The sequence below is a fragment of the Gadus morhua genome, chromosome 17 (genome assembly GCF_902167405.1).
Source record: "Gadus morhua chromosome 17, gadMor3.0, whole genome shotgun sequence".
Lineage (NCBI taxonomy): Eukaryota > Metazoa > Chordata > Actinopteri > Gadiformes > Gadidae > Gadus > Gadus morhua.
The window spans coordinates 16639945-16664385 of NC_044064.1; the positions used below are offsets into that span (position 1 = coordinate 16639945).

At 44.7% G+C, this 24441-nt stretch overlaps 2 protein-coding genes across 9 annotated transcripts in view; one reads left to right on the forward strand and one right to left on the reverse strand.

Annotated features, from left to right (window-relative positions):
* The window catches only part of tdrd7b (tudor domain containing 7 b), a 26383-nt gene extending 20274 nt beyond the window's left edge, over positions 1 to 6109 (reverse strand). The window contains exons 1-3 of the mRNA XM_030338514.1: positions 5959 to 6109; positions 4332 to 4538; positions 1916 to 2057 (exon numbers count right to left, since the gene is read on the reverse strand). Coding sequence (XP_030194374.1) covers positions 1916 to 2057; positions 4332 to 4538 — 349 coding nt within the window. The 5' untranslated portion in view covers positions 5959 to 6109. The remainder of the gene's footprint in view (positions 1 to 1915; positions 2058 to 4331; positions 4539 to 5958) is intronic.
* Positions 6110 to 7403: 1294 nt separating this feature from the next.
* Positions 7404 to 24441, forward strand: part of dctn1a (dynactin 1a) — a 38979-nt gene continuing 21941 nt past the window's right edge. The window contains exons 1-16 of one of the 8 annotated variants that reach the window (XM_030338336.1): positions 7404 to 7501; positions 9257 to 9322; positions 9524 to 9718; positions 12621 to 12702; positions 13632 to 13663; positions 14603 to 14623; positions 15678 to 15701; positions 16817 to 16981; positions 17465 to 17488; positions 18740 to 18937; positions 19425 to 19629; positions 20150 to 20228; positions 20653 to 20812; positions 21046 to 21150; positions 21242 to 21433; positions 21761 to 21874. In XM_030338336.1, coding sequence (XP_030194196.1) covers positions 7439 to 7501; positions 9257 to 9322; positions 9524 to 9718; positions 12621 to 12702; positions 13632 to 13663; positions 14603 to 14623; positions 15678 to 15701; positions 16817 to 16981; positions 17465 to 17488; positions 18740 to 18937; positions 19425 to 19629; positions 20150 to 20228; positions 20653 to 20812; positions 21046 to 21150; positions 21242 to 21433; positions 21761 to 21874 — 1725 coding nt within the window. In that variant the 5' untranslated portion in view covers positions 7404 to 7438. Of the gene's footprint in view, positions 7593 to 8241; positions 8361 to 9256; positions 9323 to 9523; positions 9719 to 12620; positions 12703 to 13631; positions 13664 to 14602; positions 14624 to 15677; positions 15702 to 16816; positions 16982 to 17464; positions 17489 to 18739; positions 18938 to 19424; positions 19630 to 20149; positions 20229 to 20652; positions 20813 to 21045; positions 21151 to 21241; positions 21434 to 21760; positions 21875 to 24441 lie in introns of those variants that run through there. The other 7 variants (XM_030338343.1, XM_030338339.1, XM_030338338.1 and 4 more) reach the window with 7 other exon arrangements.

The window sequence follows — 24441 nt, forward strand, 5'->3', positions numbered from 1 at the left end:
TAAACAGTCCCGACCACCAATTCCAACTGTTCTTGATCCCTGTTGTGGTTCACAAATTGACTCATGCCATCGATTTTTCCAACAATTGCATCTAAATGAGGCCCCCTTCACACACACTTACAGAAACACAGAAACACACTCACAAAACCAGTCACAATCTCAACTTGCATCACCAGAAACACATGAATCTTTCCTAACCTTACCGTTGTGACAGTAACGCTGTCAAACTGGTCCCAACCAAAACACAACCACATAGTTGAATTGAGCTAATCACATGTTCTCCAATATCGGATTACAGTGTTGGGTTGTGCATTCAGGAACAGTCTTTTGTATTAACCGGGTGCGAAGTTGGATTCATACAAAAGGTAGATTGTGCAAACTAACCAAACTCATGGGGTGTAAATTGTAGCTTCTGACCAAACCTAACCCAAATACTATTCTGATTTGAACTCTCGAGCATATCAACAAAATAATAACATAATCATATAAATCCCCTAAGAACGAGGGATGAAAGTGACTGACTCTACACATGCCATTTTTCTAGCACTAACGTCATAGTATTAAATTGTTTGTAATTGTAAAAAAAAAAGAAGTGTAAATTCATAAAATAAAATAATTTAACATATTTAGGTATTGATGTTATAGTGTCCAGACTCACTAGGTTGTTTGAATCAAAGACACAATGCACTTGGTCCACAAGGGCCGCCTTCCGACCTCTATCTGAAACCACACTTTAGATAGAGGCGAGAGAAATACTCAATGATTTATTTTCTCTTTGTCCAAAGTGTGTCTCCTGTGTGGATAACTAATGCCGCATTTCCACAGGCGGGTGCGGGTCAGTTCGGTATGCAAAGGTGAGGTACGGTTCGCGTTTCCACTGCCAAAAGTGGGCGTGATCCGGACTGAGCCGTAGTGAGCCCTGCAGTACTCATCTCGCAGTACTCCTCCATTGGGGTACTGAGACGTCTGAAAGGGTGCCAACAAGTTCGAGCTAGACACGCCGTCCGTTAATTGGTCGACAGAAACGTCAGTTCCGTGCGACAGAGGGATAATAACAATCAAACCCAGTACCCGCAAGGTATTTCTGGACAACGGTGAAAGCTTAGTTTAAAGAAGAAAATGTCGCGCAAAAGTTTGACCTCTTTTTGGATGTCCTACATTGTGGCTCTTTTGTCATTTTGTCGCGTTCTTCTTTATCCTTGGTTTTATTAGCAGGCTACAACGTGTCGGGCTACTATGAGGTCACGTTGCTTATGTAGCTGCCGCAGCTATTGCCACCCGGCTTAAACCTCGCCGTACCATAAGGGTACTTTCGGCAGTGGAATCGCGAGCCCTAACTGAGCTGGGCTATACTGCACCTTCACCACTGAGCTGAGGCGTGCTTGGCCTAAGACTACCTACCGGTGGAAATGCGCCATTATTCTGTTCCCCTGCGAGCCACTTTCTGTGGCTTCCTTTTGTTTCTATACATGCGGTTTTCTCCAAAAAAGTTTGGTTCCCTATCCACATTTTTCATTTGGGATATTTTCATTCCCTGCGAATCGCTTCATCCCCTGCTGGTCGGCCCGGGCTAGCCGTCCGTCCCTGACCCCAGCCGGTGTGTGTACGTCCACAATGACCAGCCTCACTGACGTTATAGCCCCATTACACAGAGGTGTCATGGCAGGACAACACAGGTGTTGCTATTAACACTGGTTAGGGTCTGCTGCATCCCCGGGGAAGAGGTCGGAGGTAGCTTCACTAGTCTACTCCACTAACCTGGGCCTCGGCATATAAACATGGCCCATCCGTCATCAGTGCTATGAGCGACACATGTGTCTCCCGCCATGATGCCTCTCCCTCCTAACCGTCTTCCTCCTCTTCTTCACTTTCCTTCTAAAGACAACTCCCGAGCGACGTGCTGACGGAGGCCTACCGTTGAGGATGAGCGGCACGGCAGGCTTCACCCTCATCTGGGTGTTGACCAGGTGGGCGGGGCCCGTCCTCTTGGAGCTTCGCTGTCGGGCCACCACCTTGGCCACCTTGGTCTCTCCGCTGGCCGCCGCAAAGTACGCCGTCTGCGGGAGAGGAAGCGGGGAGATTATAGAGGTGCTCCATGGTTTAGTCACCTTGGTGTTTCGGTTGATACACTTAGCATATCATTCAATGTTTGTTATATTTCATGTTATTACATAATTGCATTAATAAATACATACTTTTTTATTCACTCATTTCGCCTATTACCAGGATTGTAAAGCAATCCATTGAGGGAGGATTGTTTCCAAGTGTTTGGAAAACTGCTGTAATCACACCAGTATTTAAAGCAGGGAACCCCATGGTCACAAGCAACTATAGACCAATTAGTAACTTACCAAGTGAATCAAAAGTTGCTGAAAAATGGATATCCGAACAGATTATCACACATCTGAATGCATCCTCCTTCTCATTGCATCCATTGCAGTTTGGATTTCGTAAACATCATTCCACTGAAACAGCAAAGTGTTATCTTTTGGAAAATATCAAGGCTAGAGTGGACAAGGGAGGCGTAGTGGTAGCCGTCTACCTTAATCTTAAAAAAGCCTTTGATACTGTCAACCATGACATCTTAATTGCAAAGTTGACTATGTTTAATTTCTCATCTAATGTGACAACATGGATTAAATCATATCTTGCAGAGAAGAAACAATGTGTGCGTATAGGTGATAAAATCTCACAAATAGTCAAAAACTGTGTCGTGTCCCACAGGGCTCTACTTTAGGCCCCTTATTGTTCAGTTTGCACATGAATTACCTTTCTGATGCTTGTCCAACTTCTGTTACTTGTCAGATATATAGTGACGACGAGGTCATCTATTTACATTCTAAAAATAAGAAAAGAGCTGCAGATGAACTATCAGCTGCCATGGTTTATGTTTCTTACTGGTTGACCAGTTCATGTTTACATCTCAATATTAGAAAGTCTGTATGTATGTTTTTTTTAAAGTCTGCCAAAAAAGATCCCGAGCCTGCTGTGTTAGTAGCAGGGAGAAAGTTATTAGTTATGAATGAATATAAGTACCTTGGTATTGTAATTGACACAAAACTCACTTTTAAAACTCAAGTGAAAAAGGTTGTAAACAGAATCAAATTCAATTTAAACAATTTTAGATATATAAGGAATAATTTAACAACTGAAGCATCTAAAATATACATGCATGCCATGATCCTCTGACACATAAATGATTGCCTCACCAGCTGGACTCAGACATCAAGAACCACTTTGCAATCAGTGGAAAGACTTTATAAGCAGGCTTTGAAAACACTAGATAAGAAATCAAATGCTTATCACCATTGTACCATTTTTAGCAAAACATGGTTTCCTAAACTGGGAAAACATGATCAAGTTTGCTGATATATTACTAGCATACAAGATCTTCAATGGCTTAGCACCGCCTCCACTTAGTCAGTTCATCAAACAAAATCAAAATACATCGACAAGATCTTCTGCTAGAGGGGACTGCAAAATACCATACAGAAAAACATATTTTGCTCAGTCAGCCTTCTCTTATCGAGCAGCACACACCTGGAACTCCATACCAATTGAATTTAGGAATGATCCCAACATATTTATGTTTATTTTATGTTTTTTGTTTGTTATTCTCTTCACTTTTAATCCTTTTTATTCTGGCATGATACATAACGTCTCTGTCATCTTAGTTTGAATCCTTGTCCATGTAATGTCAATTTCAATCATCTGTCTAATGTTGTGTTGCTTTTATGCTTTTGTATGTTCTATCTTACATCAACCAAATCTGGTACATTTATATGTCCGATGTAATGGTCATGTTGATTCAATTAAAAAAGTAAAAAAATATTTAAAAAAAAATTCAATTGATAGCACAATGCTTCTGTGTTTATGGGCAGCCTATATAACAAGGTTGTCTATGGAAAAAGGGCTGCATCTAGTTTGTTTCAATATTATTTTGATCTATTCTAGTATCAATCAATACGCATTGTTATTGACTGTTTCCCAGGTGAAAGGTTCAGGGTTCGGTCCACCACCTGACCTGATCCACCACCTGATCCATCACCCCTCCATGGTGGTCAGAGCCCCTCCTCCACCCTCCACCCCTCCATGCTGGTCAGAGCCCCTCCTCCACCCCTCCATTGTATTCAGAGCCCCTCCTCCACCCTCCACCCCTCCAACCCCCATGGTGGATCAGAGCCCCTGCCCCATCCCTCCATGGTGGATCAGAGCCCCCTCCTTCACCCTCCACCCCTCCATGGTGGATCAGAGCCCCTCCGCCACCCTCCACCCCTCCATGATGGATCAGAGCCCCTGCCCCACCCCTGCTCCACCCCACCATCAAGTACCTCTCCTCCACGGGGGCGCTCGGTCCGCACTACAGAGGGCATGCTGGCCAGCAGGCCCTCCAGCTGGTCATGGCCCAGCAGCCTGTGGGGTATGTGCTCCTGGGTCAGGGCCTTGTACTGGGCCGTCAGGCGGGACAGGGACACCCCGGCCGGGTTCGCCTGAAGGACCTCCCGGAGCATCTTCTTCACCAGCTCCGCGTCCGCCATCTGGAGAGGAGAGACATGTTTATCACCCAAGGGTCTGTGCACCACAGGACCAACCATGGTTTGTGCACAACCAAAGGGCGAGTAGACGTCGGTGTGGCCCCAAACACCAGAGCAGAAGTTGGTGTTGCTCCAAACACCAACACTGCGTAGTCAGAAGGTGGTTTATCTATGTGTCAATGTGATTTATCTCCACTAGTAGTAGGAGACCAGTCCTACTACCTGGTAGTAGGTCTACCAGACCCATACTGAGTGATAGGAGCGAGCTCTGTGAATAGGGTTGATACTTTAATCATCATTAATCATTAATAAACTGGTACGGGTTAATGTTAAACACTGCTCTAACAATGGAGAAACACAGACAATTACTATGTTTACTGAACTCCATTAAAGTGACAACCAGAACATAGTTGAACACTTTGAATTTAGTATGCCTACAGTTTTATGTACCGTTTTTCTATTTAACTTTATCCACAAAGCCTGTACTTGTTCTGTTCCTTAGGACTCAAAGAGCCATATGGCCCACCAAACATTGATAGTATTTATCACAGCTCTTAAAACTTGATGAAAGAAAGATTCTATAAAATATTACTGCAAAACATGATGGACTTTGTCCCAAAGACAAGGGACACACCCTCAACATTTTAACTTTTCTTTCACTTTAGACTGCTTGACAACTTGCCTTAAGTGCACCTTTGAAACTATTATAGTAGGACTATGCCTATTAATTGACTATTATAAAACATGTTGCAGTGACAATAACCTATACCGAGGGTACCCCAGTGTCTCGGTGGGGTGTAGTGATGGGGCTAATATCCACTCATTGTCCTACACACACAATAACATATCTAAAAATAATGGATATAACTAGGACAATAAATAACAAACCAATTGCATTTCCATACTATAATGGGATATAAAAAAAGTAAAAAACAAGTAGTAGGACAAGCACTAAAATTCTTGGATGTTGCACATTCCCTTTTAGCCATGGACTAAAACTGCATTTATAACACTGAATTGTTATCGCACAGCGGTGCAGAATTCATCGGGACGGGGCGGGGACGTCATCCGTCACGCTGCCGCTCCACACCCATTCAGTCTCCTATCGTCACACAAACCGGGATAAAGTTTCACTCTCTTTTCATCGGAACCCAGTTTTCAAGTCACCCTGTTAGTGCGGCGTCCTTACTGTTGTTTCTAACTTTCTAACCGGTTCGCACGTCCTGTCATCTGTTAGTTTCAATGTTATCCAAAGTGATCCGCCGCATACGTTACAAACCTTGTGTGAAGATAAAGTGAATCGAGTTAACATCAAACACAAGTTAACATCAAACCCCACCCAGCATAGCTCGGCTCACACACACACACACACACGCATATACTCACACATACCATAACACACGGACACAGAGTCGGTCTATACCTTGAGAAACAGACTGGGTGGCAGTGGGTACTGAGCGGAGGACCTGTTGCTGCCGCGTTCCGCTGTCAATCTGTCAGTCTGTCTGTCCAACCGGGTCCTGCTGTCAGTCTGTCTGCTCCCTACCGAGTCGATCTACCGGACTCAAGCCGGGCCCTGATTGGCTGGCTGCACACTGTCCCGGGTTAATTAACATAACGTCGAGACGCAACCACCACGGCGACACCCCGGACACACAGGAATGTACAACTATATAGTTCATATATAGTTCATATATATGTATATATTATATATATATATATATATATATATATATATATATATATATATATATATATATATATATATATATATATATATATATATATATATATATATATATATATTTATATTTATATGTATGCATATGTATATACACATGTATGTATACATATATGTTATCTTGGATTAATGGATCATATTATACGCCACATTGGGTGGTAATAGGCCTGATTCCAAAGGCAATGACCTCATTATACATGTCATGACACATTATCATATTGTTGCAGCATGTGGCACATATCACATGTGTTCATATATATGTACATACAGCATATATATATATATTTTTTTTTATTTATTATTATTATTATTATTATTATTATTATTATTATTATAAGAATAGGCCAGATGTTAATGAGCACAGATGGGAGAGTTAAATGAAGAAATCCTATTAATACATAATAACGCCCACAATAAGGATTAAACGCCCACTGTTTGGGTTTTGTTTCTACGGTTTCGTTTTTGCAGAAACTACAAGATGGTTCATTAAAGCGCTATAACTTTGACCTTGACATTCTTAATGGCCTCAATAATATAAACTTTATTTTATCAAATAAAAACACCTCCCTTGGGAGGTGTTCGAGTACAATACAGTGGGGAGGAGACCTCTGGGAAAACCCAGGACTAGGTGGAGAGATTATATCGCAACACTGGCCTGGGAACGCCTCATGACCTAGAGCTGGTCAATTGTGGCCCGAGAAAGGGAAGTCTGGGAGACTGGGACCCCATTCTTGAGCTGCTGTTCCCCCGACCCGAACAGCATAAGCAGATTGCAGATTGATTGACGATGAGAATGAGGTTGAGGATATAGGACAGTAAATAAAAATCCAATTGCGATTTCATTCTATGATGAAAAAGTAGAAAACAAGTAGTGAAAATATGTATCTTTGAATAAATAAATATGTATAGGTTATATATATATACACACACACACACACACACACACACACACACACACACACACACACACACACACACACACACACACACACACACACACACACACATATATATATATATATTTATATATATATATATAGGGTTATATTAAATTAAATACAAACTAGACGGCATGCATAACCTATATGTTTTATATACCATAACAGACAGCAGTCCAGTGTTTTGTGTGTTGCGGCGGGTAGTAATTCGTGTCACACACCGGATGTTCCAGCTGCCTACCGGAAGTGTCCATGGTGTGCGTACTTCCTCTCTGCTGTCATCCCTAGTAGGTTTCCAAACAGTCCTATTGTTCCGTCTCTCTGTTACTCACTGTGGACACAGCACACTATATACGAAATACATACTGCTGGGACCAGGTAAGAGTCAGTATGAGGACGGTTCATATGACCCGCTGTCACCAGCGCTGGCCCGCCACACACAGCTAGCATCGATTAGCTCCGTTGCTAATTTAGCCAATTTTAATTGGAATATTATTTATTGTATTTGTTGGTGTAATGTAAAGTATGTTCCTAGATCCCCCTCATTGTCAGGCGTATACTTGGTTTGTGTTGGAGAGGTATCACTCGTTTTAATGCCAGTGTAGTGGTGCCTGAGGTGTCAGCTGGGTGTTTGTATTGAGATTGACACATAAACCTCCTAACGTGTTGGTCTTATTCATTATGGAGGTGTATTCATTATGGAGTTGTATCCCTTAGTTGTGTTCATAATGTAGCAGACAAATCCGTCCTAGATGTCCATTGAGAGTTGGCAGTTAGATATTTGACAGCTCGCCCCTCCCTACAAATATTTTCTAAATCTACGAGGAGGCATGTTGACATTTTGTTTTCCCCATCGAGTATATGAACTGAAATCAGCTCTGTGGGGGGTGTGTGCAGTAAAATACAGATTGCCTCCCCCTCTCCAATAGCGTCAAAAACATTGTTACTTTTAGAAGATGATGACACTTGGTACTGCATCATGGAGACCCTCCCCCTTTATCCTCGTCTCGTCTCGTCTTTTCCCAGAGAGAGAACTTGGTGATAGGAAAGGCATTTCTTTAGTTTAGCACATCTATACTGAGATATAAGAATAAATTCTATACAAGTGCCATGGCGTTAAACAGGAGGCACTCGTTTACCCCGCGGGTAAGTGAGATTACATATTGAGTAGTTTACTTTCAATAAAAAAAAAAATAGGTTAATGCTAGATTTCATTTCTACAAATGTTGAAAGAAAAGGGATACGGACATTCGTAGACAATACTTACCTGAATCTTGACATGTAGCATTGTCCTTTTCTCTGTGAGATGTCAGACAGGTTTGTACACATTTAAATAAGTGAACCATTTCTGTGATAAACATTTTGTTTTAATTGTAGTGTATCTCATAACCATTCCCTTCATCTTAAGGCTAAAGGCAGTGTCTCTTCCTCTATGCTGAAGCACGAAATGAAAAGAAAGTCTGTCTAGTTTCCCTATCCTGTATATCGATATGACTTCCAGGCAGTGTGAAGTTCACATGGTCCCGTCGTATGAGAGGGTTTCAGGCTGCTACATCCGTGGCGGTCCTCGTCCACTGTGAATAGGTGTCTTTGTTGTGAGGGGGAGTTCCTGTTTTGTGTCTATTGCTTGTTTTAGTGCCATATGACTTGGTGTCTATGAGTCTGTTGTTTGTCTCCTCGGCACATGGCTTGAGGCTCTCCTCCCTCGACCCAGTGGCCACTACTGAGTAGCTCTGTTGTTTACCGCTCTTTAACCTGCTATGGGTGGCAAGGAGTTCACACCGGAGCCAGTGGTCGTTGGCTCCACTGGAAAAATGTGTCACATGCTTTTGCTCTTTCCTGCAAACTTAGTTAACCTTATTCAGTGGCGTTTGTTATGAAACTTGAAACTCGCTGTGGTCTAGTGATTGTCAGTTGTGATGTTCATACTTATGTATAATAGATGTACAATGAATACATTTACTCCTCTCCTCTCTTCTACTCTCTGCCATTGCCTCTCTCCTCCCTTCATACCTGTTTATCATCTCTTCATTGTCCTCCAGCTGACCAGCCCGTTGATCAGCAGAATGAGCAGTGGAGGAGGGATAGAGAGTGGGAGGCCCGCCAAGGTAAAGGGCCATGTATAAATTCTCTGCAGTGTACTACATGGGTGTGGAGAACATGTGACCTATGTTGCAAAAATACCTGGAACAGTTCTTAGTGATGAATACTTACTTCAACAACCCAAACCTACCCCAATGTCAGAGCTCCCATTAGTTCATGTGCCTTAGCTAAGGTAAGACCCTCCACTCTCTCTGTCTCTGTTCTAGGTCGGCTCCGTGGTGGAGGTCATCGGGAAGGGCCAGCGTGGCACTGTAGCCTACGTGGGCGCCACCCTCTTCGCCTCGGGGAAATGGGTGGGCGTCATCCTGGACGAGGCCAAGGGCAAGAACGACGGCACCGTGCAGGGCAAACGCTACTTCACCTGCGAGGAGAACCACGGGATCTTTGTCAGACAGTCCCAGGTAATGGAAACGTTTGAGTTGCTCTGAACCGTATGAGTTGATTTGCACCTGTTGGCGTCTTTCACTAGCAAGGGGTCCTCACCGCAGAGCCAAATGCGTGGAGCTTGATGTCAGGCTTCACCTCTCTGGACCAAGTCCAGCCAATTTGGTTTTTACGCTAGCCAATCAACCCAATTATGATTAGGGTTATGGTAAGGTTTACGACGTAAGGTTATGGTTAGGTTTAGTTGTTGAGTGTTGATCACTATGAGATGAACAAAAAAGTGCCTTTGGCTGTTCTGCGTGGGGGCCGCGTGTTAAACTCAAGGCAACCATCGCTGTGTATGAGCGGCGTTGTATATGCAATGCGAAACAAATTGTGGCGTTATACTGATATGCTTAACCGTGACTCTGAAGCAGAGATAAACCATAAATAAATCACTGCTCATACGGAGCTCCACACATCCAAACACACACCGAACCGTGACACTATAAGTTTCCCGAGAAGCATTACCCTCTCTCGGACGCCTCAATCCACCACCGCCCATCGCCAACAAACAAAAAAAATATATATATATACCAATATAGCGCTACTGTGGTGGTGTTCAAAAGAATCACACAACTCAATATGATTTTAAGTAGGTTGAAATCATTTGGTCAATATTTCGACACAATAGGCAGATTATAAAGTGCTATGCTCTGAACAATAGCCATGACAACCATAAAAGCTAAGCCAAAAATGTATGTAGGTCCTATCATATCTCCAAATTCACTGATCTATTCTGTCACAGGATTGATCCAGAATGGTTCACGTCACACATCTTTTCCAAACCGCTAAGATGGCTAAAGTCTTCCAAAAGTAAATACCACTAACTGTCCGTCAACTTTTAGCCTCACTCAGTGCGTTTACATGGGACAGCTAGATCGGATTAAGCCTTATACCGATTTTGCTACTCGAACGGACCGTGTCAATTATCCGAACGTACATGGCCTTCAAGAAATCGGATAATGGCCGGAGCATGGCTGAATCCGCTATCCTAGGTGGCGCTGGTTAAAGAGCCACTTCTGGTTGACCTCTATGTCCCAGCAACAACAAACACAGGCGGCATTCGAGAAAGATGTTTTCAGTAGACAGCTGTCAGTTCACTTCGTGTCCATGTCATTTCTCCGACGCTGCATTGTTTCTACCGCTCGGTCGTTTGCGGACTCCTCCGGCGGCGGAGCAGCGGGAGAAGTCCAGCTGGAGGAGTCCGCATACGACTGAGAGGTCGGAACAATGGAGCGTTCGAGAAATGACACGGACCCAAAGTGAACTGACAGCTGTCCCGCATACGGCAACAATCCCTTGCCCCTCGATGTAGCGTTTAAAACTTGCCTTCACAGTCAAAGCCAAAATTCCGTTCCCCCAATTCCTTCTCCACCATGGCCAAGATAACCCCAACTACGAGTCTTTGTTGTGGAAGCACAAGAGAGTCGGAAAACCCGACGCGGTCTTTAAGATTCATAATATCAGAGAATATCCCTGTCAGTTCGGTCGCGGCACAATGAATGAACAAAAATCGTATACACGTCAGAAGAAAAAAAGGTTTATTTTGACAGATGTCCCCGAAGTTACTACTTTACAACCTCGTTGATGACCAACGTTTAGGAAAACGTGTATTTCAAATCAGCCTTGGGTGAAATCGAAGGGTAGTGTGTTTCACTTTAAAGGGGGGGATGGCATGACACCGGCTTCCTGCATCTTCTGCGTCACCTTTTTAAATAAATCGCTTTTCTCGTTTTCCGACGGCAACAACCATAAACATATAAAGAAATAATGAAATATTTATATTTATAAAGAAATAAGAATTGTTTATATGCCTATGGCGACAACAACACGACTACCGTCTCCTTTTACTTCCGGCTCACATCCCCCGGCCGCAAGATCTCGAGCATGCACAGAACGCCGACGCGGATTTAAATGCAGTTAGAAACCGGACTATGATCGAGTTATCTAGTTGTTCTTATCCGATTTCGCTTGTCCGTTCATGTACCGATTTTCGAAGTAAATCGAGTAAAGGTGTTTACATGCATTTTAAAAGTCTGGTTGAGGTCTTATTCGTTTCTTATCCGATAATTACCCTGCATATAAACGCACTGAGTAAAGTCTTTCAGTTACCGGGATATAAATTAGGCAGAGTTGGTACCCAGGTGCCTTTCAGGTAGCGAGACATTTTTATTGGCACCTTCAGGGAGCAGATTTTATTAATAAAAAGATGCCTGTTCAACCTTGGATATAACATAACAGCAAAGGTCTGATGTGTTAAACGCTGGGACTCCTGTCCTGTATGCTGTCTCTGATCCTCTCTATCGCCACACCCTTTGTCTGCTTGTCCTCTCATCAGCAACATAGATTATTTGTTTTTAAAATTACATGACTGCCATCTGATGTGTGCACACGTCAGAGTGTGTCTGCACTTTTAACCTCATGATTCTTCTCCTCGCCAACTCGCTCTGATTCTATGAGCCATAACTGCATAGCTGAAAACATGACCCTTGTTGTCGAGGGACTTTGCAGATACTATCCAATACAACCAAGCACAAACAAACAATACCTGGGTATTAGAACAACAGCACGCACAAACACACAATATCAGATTATTAGAACAGCAAGCACAAACACACAATACCTGGGTTTTGCAACAAAGTACGAACAAACACACAATATCAGATTATTAGACCAGCACTCACAAACGCACAAGACCGGGGTATTGAAGCAGAAAGCACAAACACACAATACCTGGGTATTGTAACAGAACGCACAAACACGTGGCATCACTATGTTGCTCTACAAGATGGTTCATATGACTAAACACTGCTGCCTGCGCTTTGATTCCCTGCCTGTTTGTTGCGTGTTGTTGATGTTGTGTCGGGTGTTCCTCAGATCCAGCTGGTGGAGGACGGTTCTGCCGCCACGTCACCAGAGACTCCAGACTCTGTCACCTCCAAAATCCCCCGCCAGAGAGGTGAGGGCCAGTCACACCACTCCTTTAACATGGAGAACACCTACCGCCAGGCATCATTCATTATGTTAGCACACATTGGCATATTGTCAAAATATGTTTCTGTATCATGGATACATAGACTGGGTACCCCCAGCCCTGCAGCAGGGTCTGGAGGGGAACAAAACATTTCTTTCTGCTTCCGATATGCTTTTACTGGAGCCCATCACCAAGCTGGCTTTCCCCCTGGCATGCTATTGGCTGGTTAAACACAATGACGACAAGGCAAGCAGCCAATTGCGTACAGAGTCATTTGAACTAGGCCCGTTGATCACGCCTCTTGTGCTGAAGAAAATGACAGCAGCTTCCCCAGACCAAGGTGCAATCTACGATTGAGCTTAGTCTGGCAATCCCCTACATTGTCAAACACTTCATAACAGGACATAAGCAGGCCTGATAGAGTTCAGGCGTGGTGCTCCAACATACATGGCTCCGCCATGTATGTTGTCAAGAAAAGTGAAAATAGGTGAGCGGTGCCTTTTAAAATGTCTAGTCAACACGTCAACCTACCTGAACTTTTGATTGACATGTCTGCCACCAACTAGGCCTAATCTTTATAAGGAAGTCTTTTACCTTTGTATGTTTGCACTGAGGATGGTCTTAATGGGACTGAAAACGTTTTGCACTCACTTTGGGTAGCACTTTACACTTTTATGCAATAAAAACGTATTGTTGCATCGGCTACATGGTGTGCGAGTTCCGCTCCTTTTATTGTTGTCAAGAAAGGCAATTCTCTATGGTGTCTTCAAATGTATTTGATCATTTCAGGCACAACTGATTTCACTTCCTATCAGCCCTGAATAAGTGGTGTGTGTGTGTGTATATACATACTGGACATCACCAAATCTAATTCCTCTTTGCTCTGTCTCTCTCCATCCCTCTCTCTCCATCAGATATCCCTGAGACTCCGAGAGCAACCAAACAGGTACGATTATATAGAGGGGATGCCAATATCCTAAATTTGCATGTTTGATGCACAACATTTGAGTGCGTGTCTCAAAGCAGTCCACACAGGCTGATCTTAAGTACAGGGTTTCCGTGGTCCCTTCCAAAGTCTTAAATACGATTGTGTCAGGTCTTAAAAAATTATTGGATTATGGAACAAAAAAAAAACGAACGACAAAACTGTACAGCCCTGTTAGAATTGATCAGGCCCCCCCCAGCTAGTGTTTTGCGGGGGCTAGTGGCGTCTCCTCTCATTAAAAAAATAGTGATTTGTTACAGCTAGTGTGTTGCGGGGGCTAGTGGCGTCTCCTCTCGTAAAGAAAATAGTGATTTGTTAACGATCACTTCACCTTTATGGGTAAAGGCAACTTCAAGAAGATCTGGCTGGAAAACTACGCTGCAACTTGTGCAAGAAAACACTCAAATCAGGAATATCGGCATATTTGTCATTTACTACATTACAGGCACCTAAAACACGTGGTTATATGAATTATAAAATTATAATGTTCATTTATTTACTTTGAAGTAAATCTTGGACTATGATTTTCCTTCATATTCTTCTTTTTGCAGATATGGAGGTGAAATAGTTCTTAAATTGCATTCATAATGGTCTTAAAAAGTTTTGAAAGTCTTAAATGTACCTTGATGAAACCTGCAGAAACCCTGCAGTAGCTGTTGGTGAATTAGTAACATGCGTACATAACATAACATACTGTTAGGTAGCAGGGGAGAACTCCCCTGATTTTCACATGCATGCGAGTGCCTCAAGGCTTCTACCGTGGGAACCTGGGACTTGAATCTGGCTCCGCAACTTTGAACACTACTTTCCACATCAAGACTGGATAGATTTACCTTTTTGTGTTTTCACTCTATGTGTCTTTTTACATGCATTTCTCCCCCCCAACGACACATTCTCCAGACCCCCGTGAGCATCAAGAAGGTAGCCATTTTGAAATCCACCCTATTATTTCACCTCTACTTATGATCACCTCACCGTGGTTGCTCACCCCTCGTCTTCAGGCTGGAAACGCATTTCCTTCAGGTTTCAGCTTCATACGCTTGTTCGCTGCGCGGTCACTCCTCACAGGGCCGACTCACTCGCTCCATCTATGGCGGCCATCTTCAATGTGATTATCTGTATGCACGTTGGGTCTGTCTTCTTTGCTGGGGCTCTTCCTTACTGCCACTTATCAGCTAAAAAGCACAGGGACCATGCTAGCAAGCTCCCTGTGTTATAAATATTAATTATTATAGCAGATATCAAGAATATGCTGTGCCAACCAAGATAAAAAAACTAAATCTAAAGTATTAAAATAAATAGAAAATTAACAAATGATAACAATGTGGATTTCTTTTTGATATGTGTTCAGTATGAAGTAACTCAAGAGTTTAGGTTTAGATTGTGTTGTCTGTTGAGTCAATTTAGCTCCATGAGAAAAGCTTACATTTGCTTCCATGGTCAACTGGGACCCCTTGGTCGTCTGTCACAACTAGTGTCACCACTTCACTCCCATCCCACTTGGTCAATAGGAAGAATCCCAGCAAACGAGAGAGAGCCCTAGCTTCGACATTTTGTTGTCTTTTCTTTCAACAGACACCTGGCATGCTTGACATCAACAGAATATAAATATCATACTTTCTATGATGGGGACGTTTGAGTATTGTCACATTTCAAATGTCATTCAGAGAATCATTGGATTTTGCCTTTTCGTTTGTTAAGTTACCATCTGCTCCACCTATGGTTTTGAATGGATCTCCTGAACATCGCTTGCTACATACGTGATCGGTTCGGGTGGATGGAAACATTCAGTAGTCACTTCTGTGGAACTTTCTTAAAGATGCGCTCTTTGGATACAGACTAACACGCAGAATGTCATCTCTGTGCTGCTAACCTCTTCCCTTGCTTCTCCCCTTGTGTGAATCTGTATGTTTGTGTGTGTGTTCCTCTGTTTCTCCGGCCTCTTGTTCCTCTCTCTTCCCCCCCTCCTCCCCAGCCTGCTCCCCGTCGCTCTGCCAAGGTGAGCCTGAACCCCCACTGACCCGGAGGTCAGAACGGGGCTGACACACCTTTGCACGCCCGCCTCCCGTCATAGTTCGATATACAGTCCATGTCTTATGTTCTCAATCGGACCGGGTCAAACGTGTGGTTGTTCACCAAGGGTACATCTGGAAGCCAGCAAACATCTCGGGGTTGGTTAGTTGTATGATCAATGAGCCTGCTTCATCAGCTTGGAGACTTGGATGGACCTTAATGGGTCATGGAAGATATTGTCGGTGAATCCAAAGTTGAATACTAATGTTATTTATTCTATACACATTTGGTACTTTATTTACATCGTTACATTCATTTACATTTGTAGTCTTTGTGCAAAGCCATATTGGCATCATTAGCATTTATAGTAGATTCCGTCACACATGTTTGCATTAGAATTAGTAACGGACTGCTGTGTGTGTGTGTGTGTGTGTGTGTGTGTGTGTGTGTGTGTGTGTGTGTGTGTGTGTGTGTGTGTGTGTGTGTGTGTGTGTGTGTGTGTGTGTGTGTGTGTGTGTGTGTGTGTGTGTGTGTGTGTGGTCACACTGTCAACAGTTGACCACCCCAGGTCGTCTGGTATCGGCCACCTCCCTCCCCTCCCTGTCTGTTCGTTCCCTGGGCCGCTCCCCCGCCCGCCCCGTGGTAGGACTCAGACCGCACCGACTACAGATAGGGCTTCACCTTCCCCCGTCATGCTCGGGATGGGGGGTTGTATGCGGTGTTATGAGGTCCACAGTGGTGGGGAGACAACGTTATAAAAAAGGTTCCTTAAAGGTTTCACAGGTTCTTATCCAAATCACAGGAGGTGGACGGTTGGCTATTTCTTGTCGAGAAACGTCACCAGGTTATCTTCTAGAAACAGTTTTACAGCTGCGGCATGAGGGGAACTTCACAAGGACTTCACAACTCTCACACACTCTGGGTTCAGCAACGATTGCTTATGAGAGGATGGCTTCTTGGGTCACTTGGTTTCACTGTTCTCTGTTAAGTTATCGGTTAGCTTTTATTTCTCTCCGTCTTCACGTGTTTTCTTTTTTTGATCCTTTAACCTCTTTCGCTCTTTTATTTCGCTCTTTTTTTTTTCTCTCCCTCTCTCTCCAGACCCCGCGCGCGACCTTCTCCTCCTCTTCCTCTCTCCTCAGTGATGTCAGTGAGGCAGGCCTCTCCTCCTCCCAGGGGGCCCTGGCGGCCCCGGTCGTCCCCCAGCCCAGCGGCTCACCCTCGGCCACAGCCACGCTGGCCCCCGCACCTTCCGGCCCAACCAAGGTGGGTCCCCTTCAGCTCACCGGTCCTGCACTGACATCCAGTTCAACTAAGTGATGTTTAATTGGGTTATGCTGAACATTATTCAGGTGTCAAGGAGGTGATGGAAGAGATGCAACAGGGTGTGGCTGGAGCCATGCTCATGTGCATAGATTTTATGAATTTATTTAACAATTTCATATTAATTTAACACTGTCAAAGACTAGAGTTTGAATTGCTTTTGAGATTTAATATGTTCATAAAATATGGGATGGGGAGCAAGAGGCAAAAACTGGTAAAGCCCCGACCAGAACCTACTCTCTTGTTCATTTAAGATGAGATCTTATTGTTGATTAATCCTAGATTGGAGATTTGGAGAACTGCCCACCCCTAGCACTTCGAACACAGCTCAGTATAGTGGTTCATGCAGGGTTCTCAGCCTCATCATACAGTCCTTCAGTTGTCACAGTTCTGACCTGTGTTGTGGTTGTTGTTCACCTGGCCCAGATGGAGCTGGTCGAGCCCAAGCAGGTAGAGTCTTCATCTCACGCCCGACAGCATGCTGCTAATATCTGGCATGAAGGGTTAATTTAGGTAATGATGTTAGAGAATAATACAATAACTGTTTGGTGACTGTTGGGTGAATGTCGGATGGGAAGCCTGGGACCATGTTGTCTCTGAGCGTTGGTGTTGATGGAATGGGGACGCCCTGTGTGTCTGTGGGACTGTTGGCTTGCAGGTATCGCTTACTAACTGACCAGGGACGTTTGAAACGTAGCCTGATGTATTGGGGGTTGGTCAATATCCGATGGATGCATTGTGTTCTTTCTCATAATTCTTCATACATAGTGAATGATATAATTAATAATAGGGATGCACCGAATATTCGGCCACCGAAAATGTTCGGCCGAAAATGGCCCAAAACATAAATTTCGGTTTCGGCCAAAAATCATACAGCGAACAAATATATATTTTTGAAGAAAAAAAATATATACAAATGTCTCATTTATTTAAAGGTACATTGTTCTTAAATTCTTGCTATAAGGTCTGCTCGAATGTTAAAAAACGTTTAGTATTAAATAAATATTTTGTATCAAATTTGTAATTGATTTTTTTTATTGAAAAGCAAGACAAAAAAGTTTATAAAGGACATTTAATTGTTTGATTTATGAAATGGTGAATGAAAAACAGCAAAAGCCACAATCGGTATTCAGTTTCGGTTTCGGCCAAGAATTTTCATTTCGGTGCATCCCTAATTGATAATGAATACAAAGCAATAATTGATGCATTCTCATTTCCAAAACCAGCTTGAGGTCCAGAAGGGTTTACTTAATTAACGTGTGGTCTTAAGTTCTGCACTGTTGGTTTCCTCTTCCTGAACTATCTACCCCCTCTATCACCCCTCCGTCCATCTACCCCCTCTGTCACCCCTCCATCCATCTACCCCCTCTATCACCCCTCCATCCATCTACCCCCTCTATCACCCTTCCGTCCATCTACCCCCTCTATAACCTTTCCATCCATCTACCCCCTCTATCACCCCGCCGTCCATCTATCCCTCCGTCCATCCACCCACCCCTAATCCTCCTGACCCCTCTTTTATCCCTGCATCCCTCCATCCATCCCTCTCCCTATCATCCCTCTCTCTACCATCCCTCCATCCCTCTATCCATCCCTCATTCCCTCACTCACTCCATCCATCCCTCTATCAATCCCTGTCTCCCTCCCTATATCCTCTATATTCCATCCCTCCATTGTCCCCTCACCTCCATCTCTCCCCAGGAGGAAGACTCCCTGCGGGCCCAGGTGAAGGACCTGGAGGAGAAACTGGAGACCCTGAAGATGAAGCGGGCGGAGGACAAGGTGAAGGTGAAGGAGCTGGAGAAGCACAAGATCCAGCTGGAACAGCTGCAGGAGTGGAAGACCAAGATGCAAGAGCAGCAGCTGGACCTCCAGAAGCAGCTCAAGGAGGCCAAGAAGGTGAGGGTCCACTCGGCTAGTGTGTGTGTGTGTGTGTGTGTTTTTGTGTGTTGCAATATTGTAAAGCACTTTGAGTATTGTATTGCATTGTATTGTATTATAGTACTTAACTGTGTAGCAACTGCAGTAGCTGCTATCATGGCTGTAACACGGGGAATTGATTAGCCTAGCGATTGTGGTACTTGCACTTGGTTCTATGAACATCCTTTCTGTACCGACAGCGATATATTGATGCACTTCTTGTGACAAATGTACTTATTGTAAGTCGCTTTGGATAAAAGCGTCTGCTAAATGCCCTAAATGTAAATGTTAATGGCCACTGGTTAGAAAAGCACTTTATTTACATGCAGTCCATGCACCATTTACAAACACAAAATCAGGTTAAAACATTTAAAAAGCCCACGTTTAGGATGCGGGCCGAGGTGAAGGAGTGAGCCCAAAATAAGAGCTCTTCTCACCACCGTTGTACGTTCTCTGCACCAATCAGGAAGCGCGGGAGGCGGTGGAGGGCAAGGAGCGCTACATGGAGGAGATGTCTGACACGGCGGACGCCATCGAGATGGCCACCCTGGACAAGGAGATGGCGGAGGAGCGGGCGGAGTCGCTGCAGGTGGAGGTGGACTCCCTGAAGGAGAAGATGGAGGAGCTGTCTATGGACCTGGAGATCCTCAAGCACGAGATTGAGGAGAAAGGTGTGTGTGTGTGTCTGTGTGTGTGTTTTGATGATGTTGTGTGTGTGTCCTATGCAGACATTTTGTTCAGTGACCACCTGCTTGGTACGACTCTCGATATTGTGTTACATTTCAACTAGCTCGTAGCTTAAATAACCTGGACTCCTCGTCAATGCTGATTGATATCGATCATTAATGTTATCAATAAAATCCCATCCTACAACTGATTACTTTAAAAAACGAATAATGCTGGCCATCATCTTTGTTCACAAGAACCATACTTTGGCCACTCCCAGGTCCCTCCCAGTCTGCTGAGCCATGCTGGTTTTGGTCACAGCCTGTTGGAGAACCATGTTATTGAGATGTTTGGATTCTGAAAGTGTCCAGCCTACTCACTGGAAAGGCCTCAGACACATTGCAGCTTTCCGGATTTGCCTGAGGCAATGATCATTGATTAATTCCATTGATTTATGTGTGACGTCCAGTTCCACTCTCTTATAGTCTGTCTCTCTCTCTCTGGGTTGCTGTGTCTCTCTCCCAGGCTCAGACGGAGCCGCCTCCAGCTACCACGTCAGACAGCTGGAGGAGCAGAACGGCCGCCTGAAGGAGGCTCTGGTCAGGTCAGTGTCCCCCTGACAACCACACGTACCAAACACAATGTAACACAATCAATTACAACAAAACACATGTAACGTGAACACAATAGAGAATGACATCATGTAACACAATGGAGAACAACAACAACACACATCATGTAACATGATAGAGAACAACGACACAATAGAGGAGAACAACCATTGAGATGAGATGATACTTATTGTGTTTAAGAAGTAACTTATGGGGTTTCAGGCATTCTGGCTGCTAGGATAGTGAGGGGAGGGAGCGAGGTAGGGAGGAGAGAGTAAGGAAAGGAGGGAGGGAAGGAGGAGTGAAAGGGGATAAACGGAGGGTGGGAAGGAGAGGAAAAGGAAGAACAGAAAGAAGGACGGATGGATGAAGGTAGGAAGTCTCTCCTCATAAGGTGCATCACTCTTCCTCCTCCAGGATGCGGGACCTGTCGTCGTCAGAGAAGCAGGAGCATGTGAAGCTGCAGAAGCAGATGGAGAAGAAGAGCACAGAGCTAGAGACCCTGAGGGGCCAGAAGGAGAAGCTGCTGGCCGAGACCAAGGTGGCTGAGGCCACCATCGACGAGCTGAAGGAGCAGGTAGCTGTCCTAACCACTCTGAACCGCTCTGGGCCACTCTGAACCACTCTGGAGGGCCAGTGCCCAGGTTCAAACCTGTATGACCGGGTTGTACAATGCAGGATCTGTTTACAAATTGTGGTTGCTGTAAACATCTTTCTCTCTCTCGTCCTATCTCCGTCCTTTCTCTCTCGCTCTCTCTCTACCCCTTCCCTCTGGGTCTTTCTCTACCTTCCCCACCTCTTCCCCTACAGGTGGATGCGGCCCTGGGTGCGGAGGAGATGGTGGAGACTCTTACAGAGAGGAACCTGGATCTGGAGGAGAAAGTGCGGGAGCTGCGTGAGACCGTCGTTGATCTGGTCAGTCTTCCTAGTCTCTCTCTGTCTCTGCCTCTCTCTCTCTGCCTCTCATTTCTAAAGCCTTTGTGTTCTCCTGCTCCTTCTCCTGCAGGAGGCAATCAACGAGATGAATGACGAGCTGCAGGAGAACGCGCGGGAGACGGAGATGGAGCTGCGGGAGCAGGTGGACCTGAGCGGGGCCAAGGTGCGAGAGGCCGGCCAGAGGGTGGAGGCCTCTCAGGAGACACTGGCAGACTACCAGCAGACCATCAGCAAGTACAGGGAGCTCACCGCCAGCCTGCAGGTGGGGACCCTCAGCACCTCAATGAGACCCAAGGGGACCCCCATGAACCACACTTAGAGCCAGGGACCCCCACACACCCCACTATGAGCCAGGGCCGGGGGAATGTATTCTGAACCGGTTCCATAAGGAGTCACAGAGATATACCGTTATAACGTTTCTTTATCAACAGGTGGCAGCGTCCACGATGCAGCCGCTAATTACACAAATAACCACTAGAAAGTGTGATAATAGCCTCGAGGTTCCAGTGTCGATGTCTTACTCACATTGCTAATTATAGCATTGACAAAAAAAAATTGTAAAGGACACAACATATGTGTGGTTGTTTAGGAGACCAACAGGGAGCTGACCAACGCCCAGAACACCAACGCCGAGCAGATCCAGGCCCCCACCGAGCTCTTCGACTTCAAGATTAAGTTTGCAGAGACCAAAGCCTACGCAAAGGTAGGCCTGAGACCTGGGTCAACACTCACCAGGTGTGTTTATTAAAGGGGACATGTTATGAAAACAACACTTTTCCTGGGATTTGGGGTGTTGTTTTGGGTCTCTGGTGCTCCCACACGCATACAAACGTTGTAATAAGTCTATACACGATTTTTTGAGTGGGATATGCATTTCTGAAGTCAGTCAACGAGGGTACATTTGAATTTTTCCACCCACTTCCCCACCCCCCTCCAATCAGAGCATAGATAAGATTTTGTGGACCAGCGGACAAGCGCTGGGTGGAGATGTTCGCGCATTTCAGAAGCAGGGAGATTCCATACAAAAATAGATGACTGCCTGGCAGGGAGTCCAGCAGAGCTGCTGGACTGCCGCCGAAGCTCTGGCAGGCAGTCCGGCAGCTCTGGCGGGGGGAGCTCGGCGGCAGTCCGGCAGCTCAGCTCTCGGGAGTACAATCCCTTTCTCCTGAGTACGTTTACATGCACAGCTTAATCAGATTAAGGCCATAGTTCGATTATGCTCCTCAATTGGACAACTGCAATTGTCTGAGTATACATGGCGGTGAGAAAATCGATTCATTGGCCGAAGCATTTCTTTCCCCGGTACGATAGGTGGCGCTGTGCCCATTTCAACTAGTTGTAATAGAGCCACCGGTTGACCTCTTTACGTCACTAGCATCAACAAACTCAGGCCGCCGCAGCATTCGAGAAAGATGTTTTCAGTAGACAGCTGTTAGTTCACTTCGGGTCCATGTCATTTCTCCGACACTCCATTGTTCCGACTTCGCGGTCGTATGCGGACTCCTCCGGCGGCAGAGCAGCCGGAGGAGTCCAGCCGGAGGAGTCCGCATACGACCGAAAGGATGGAAATGGAGCGTCGGAGAAATGGACCCAAAGTGAACTGACAGCTGTCCCGCATACAGCAACAATCCCTTTCTCCTCTGTCGCGTTTCAATATGGACTTCAGAGAGTCGAAGCCAAAGTTCCTTTACCCCAATTCCTTCTCCACCATGGCCGATATAACCCCCTACGAGTCTTTACTCGTTGCTGAAGTACCAGAGAGTCGGAGAACCTGACGCAGTCTTTAAGATTCATTATTTCAGAGAATATCCCCCTCAGTTCGGCCGCGGCGCAATGAATGAATAAAGATCGTAAAAAAATATTTATTTTGACAGATGTGCCCGAAGTTACTACTGTTAGGGATGTGCATTTCTGGCAAAAATACTACTCAATATTAGCTGAGAAGTATTCGCATAATATTCGAAAATTGGTCAATCAAGAACCCCCGACGCACGCACGCACCTCGGATACATAAAAATAAAAATTATTATTAAAAAAATTATTTCAACGTGGGCTTAGGCAGATAGACCTACATGCGCCGAAAACGGATCGCTATTTATTTTACTGAGCACAGCCTCCATGACGCTGAACTAGACACGGTGTGTCTTTTTACAATTTATTCGTTACCAGCATTCGTAGTGTTGATCAGCAGAGAAATAGTCCGCCAAAGACGTTGACGTCGCTTAGCAACCGAGGACGCTATTCACCACCGGAAGTTGTAAAGGCCCATGCAAGTCAATGGAGCGTTCAACAGCATTGAGAAGAGCCGTGTAATAAATAACCATAGTCACATTCATTATTCGATATTCTATGTGACTCCGACTATTCGACGATCGTTGCCCATCCCTAATACTTTACAACCTTGTTGATGACCAACATTTAGAAAGACATGTAGGCCTTCTTTAAATTCAGCCTTGGGTGAAATCGAAGTGTTACCGAAGTGTTAATTATTGACAGGCTGGGTACCTTATTCGTAGTTCCACTAACTTAACAGTACACGTCTTTTGCAAAGACACAACCGGACTCGTTCATTCACTAAACTGACACGCGCAACCGCTCGCTCTCCTCGCTCGTTCACTCACTCGCTGAAGTCACTCACACACATACGCTACTCTCGTAACAGAAGCATAGTTTGTACTGAAGAATGCATGTTGATGATGATTCACTTCTTATAGGGGGTAACTACATTTGCTTCCTCCATCGTATTTGCATACTTTTTAAATAAATTGCCGTCTCTCGTTTTCCGACGGCGACAACAACGTGACTATCGTCTCCTTATACTTCCGGATCACGCCCCCCGGGAGAAGTCTCGAGCATGCGCAGAACGCAAAATCCGATCCGACCCGATACATGCACACTTAATTCGACTAACAATCGAATAATCTAGGTGTCTTAATTCGACTATGAGTAACTCGATTCGATTATAGTTTGACTAAGGTGTATACATGCATCTTAATAATCCAATCATAGTTGGGCTAACCCAATAATTCGATTTTTTTTCTTTAGGGTCATGTAAACACACTGAATGTCGCGGTTCAATCTGGACTTCAGAGAGTCACAGCCAAAGTTCCTTTCCCCCATTTCTTCTCAACCATGATAACCCCATGGATCACCCCCATTACGAGTCTTTACTGGTTCTGGAAGTACCAGAGACGTCAGACGCAGTCTTTATGATTCTTAATATCATCCGAGGCCTACATAACTTTTGGCTGTGATATTAGATATTATATT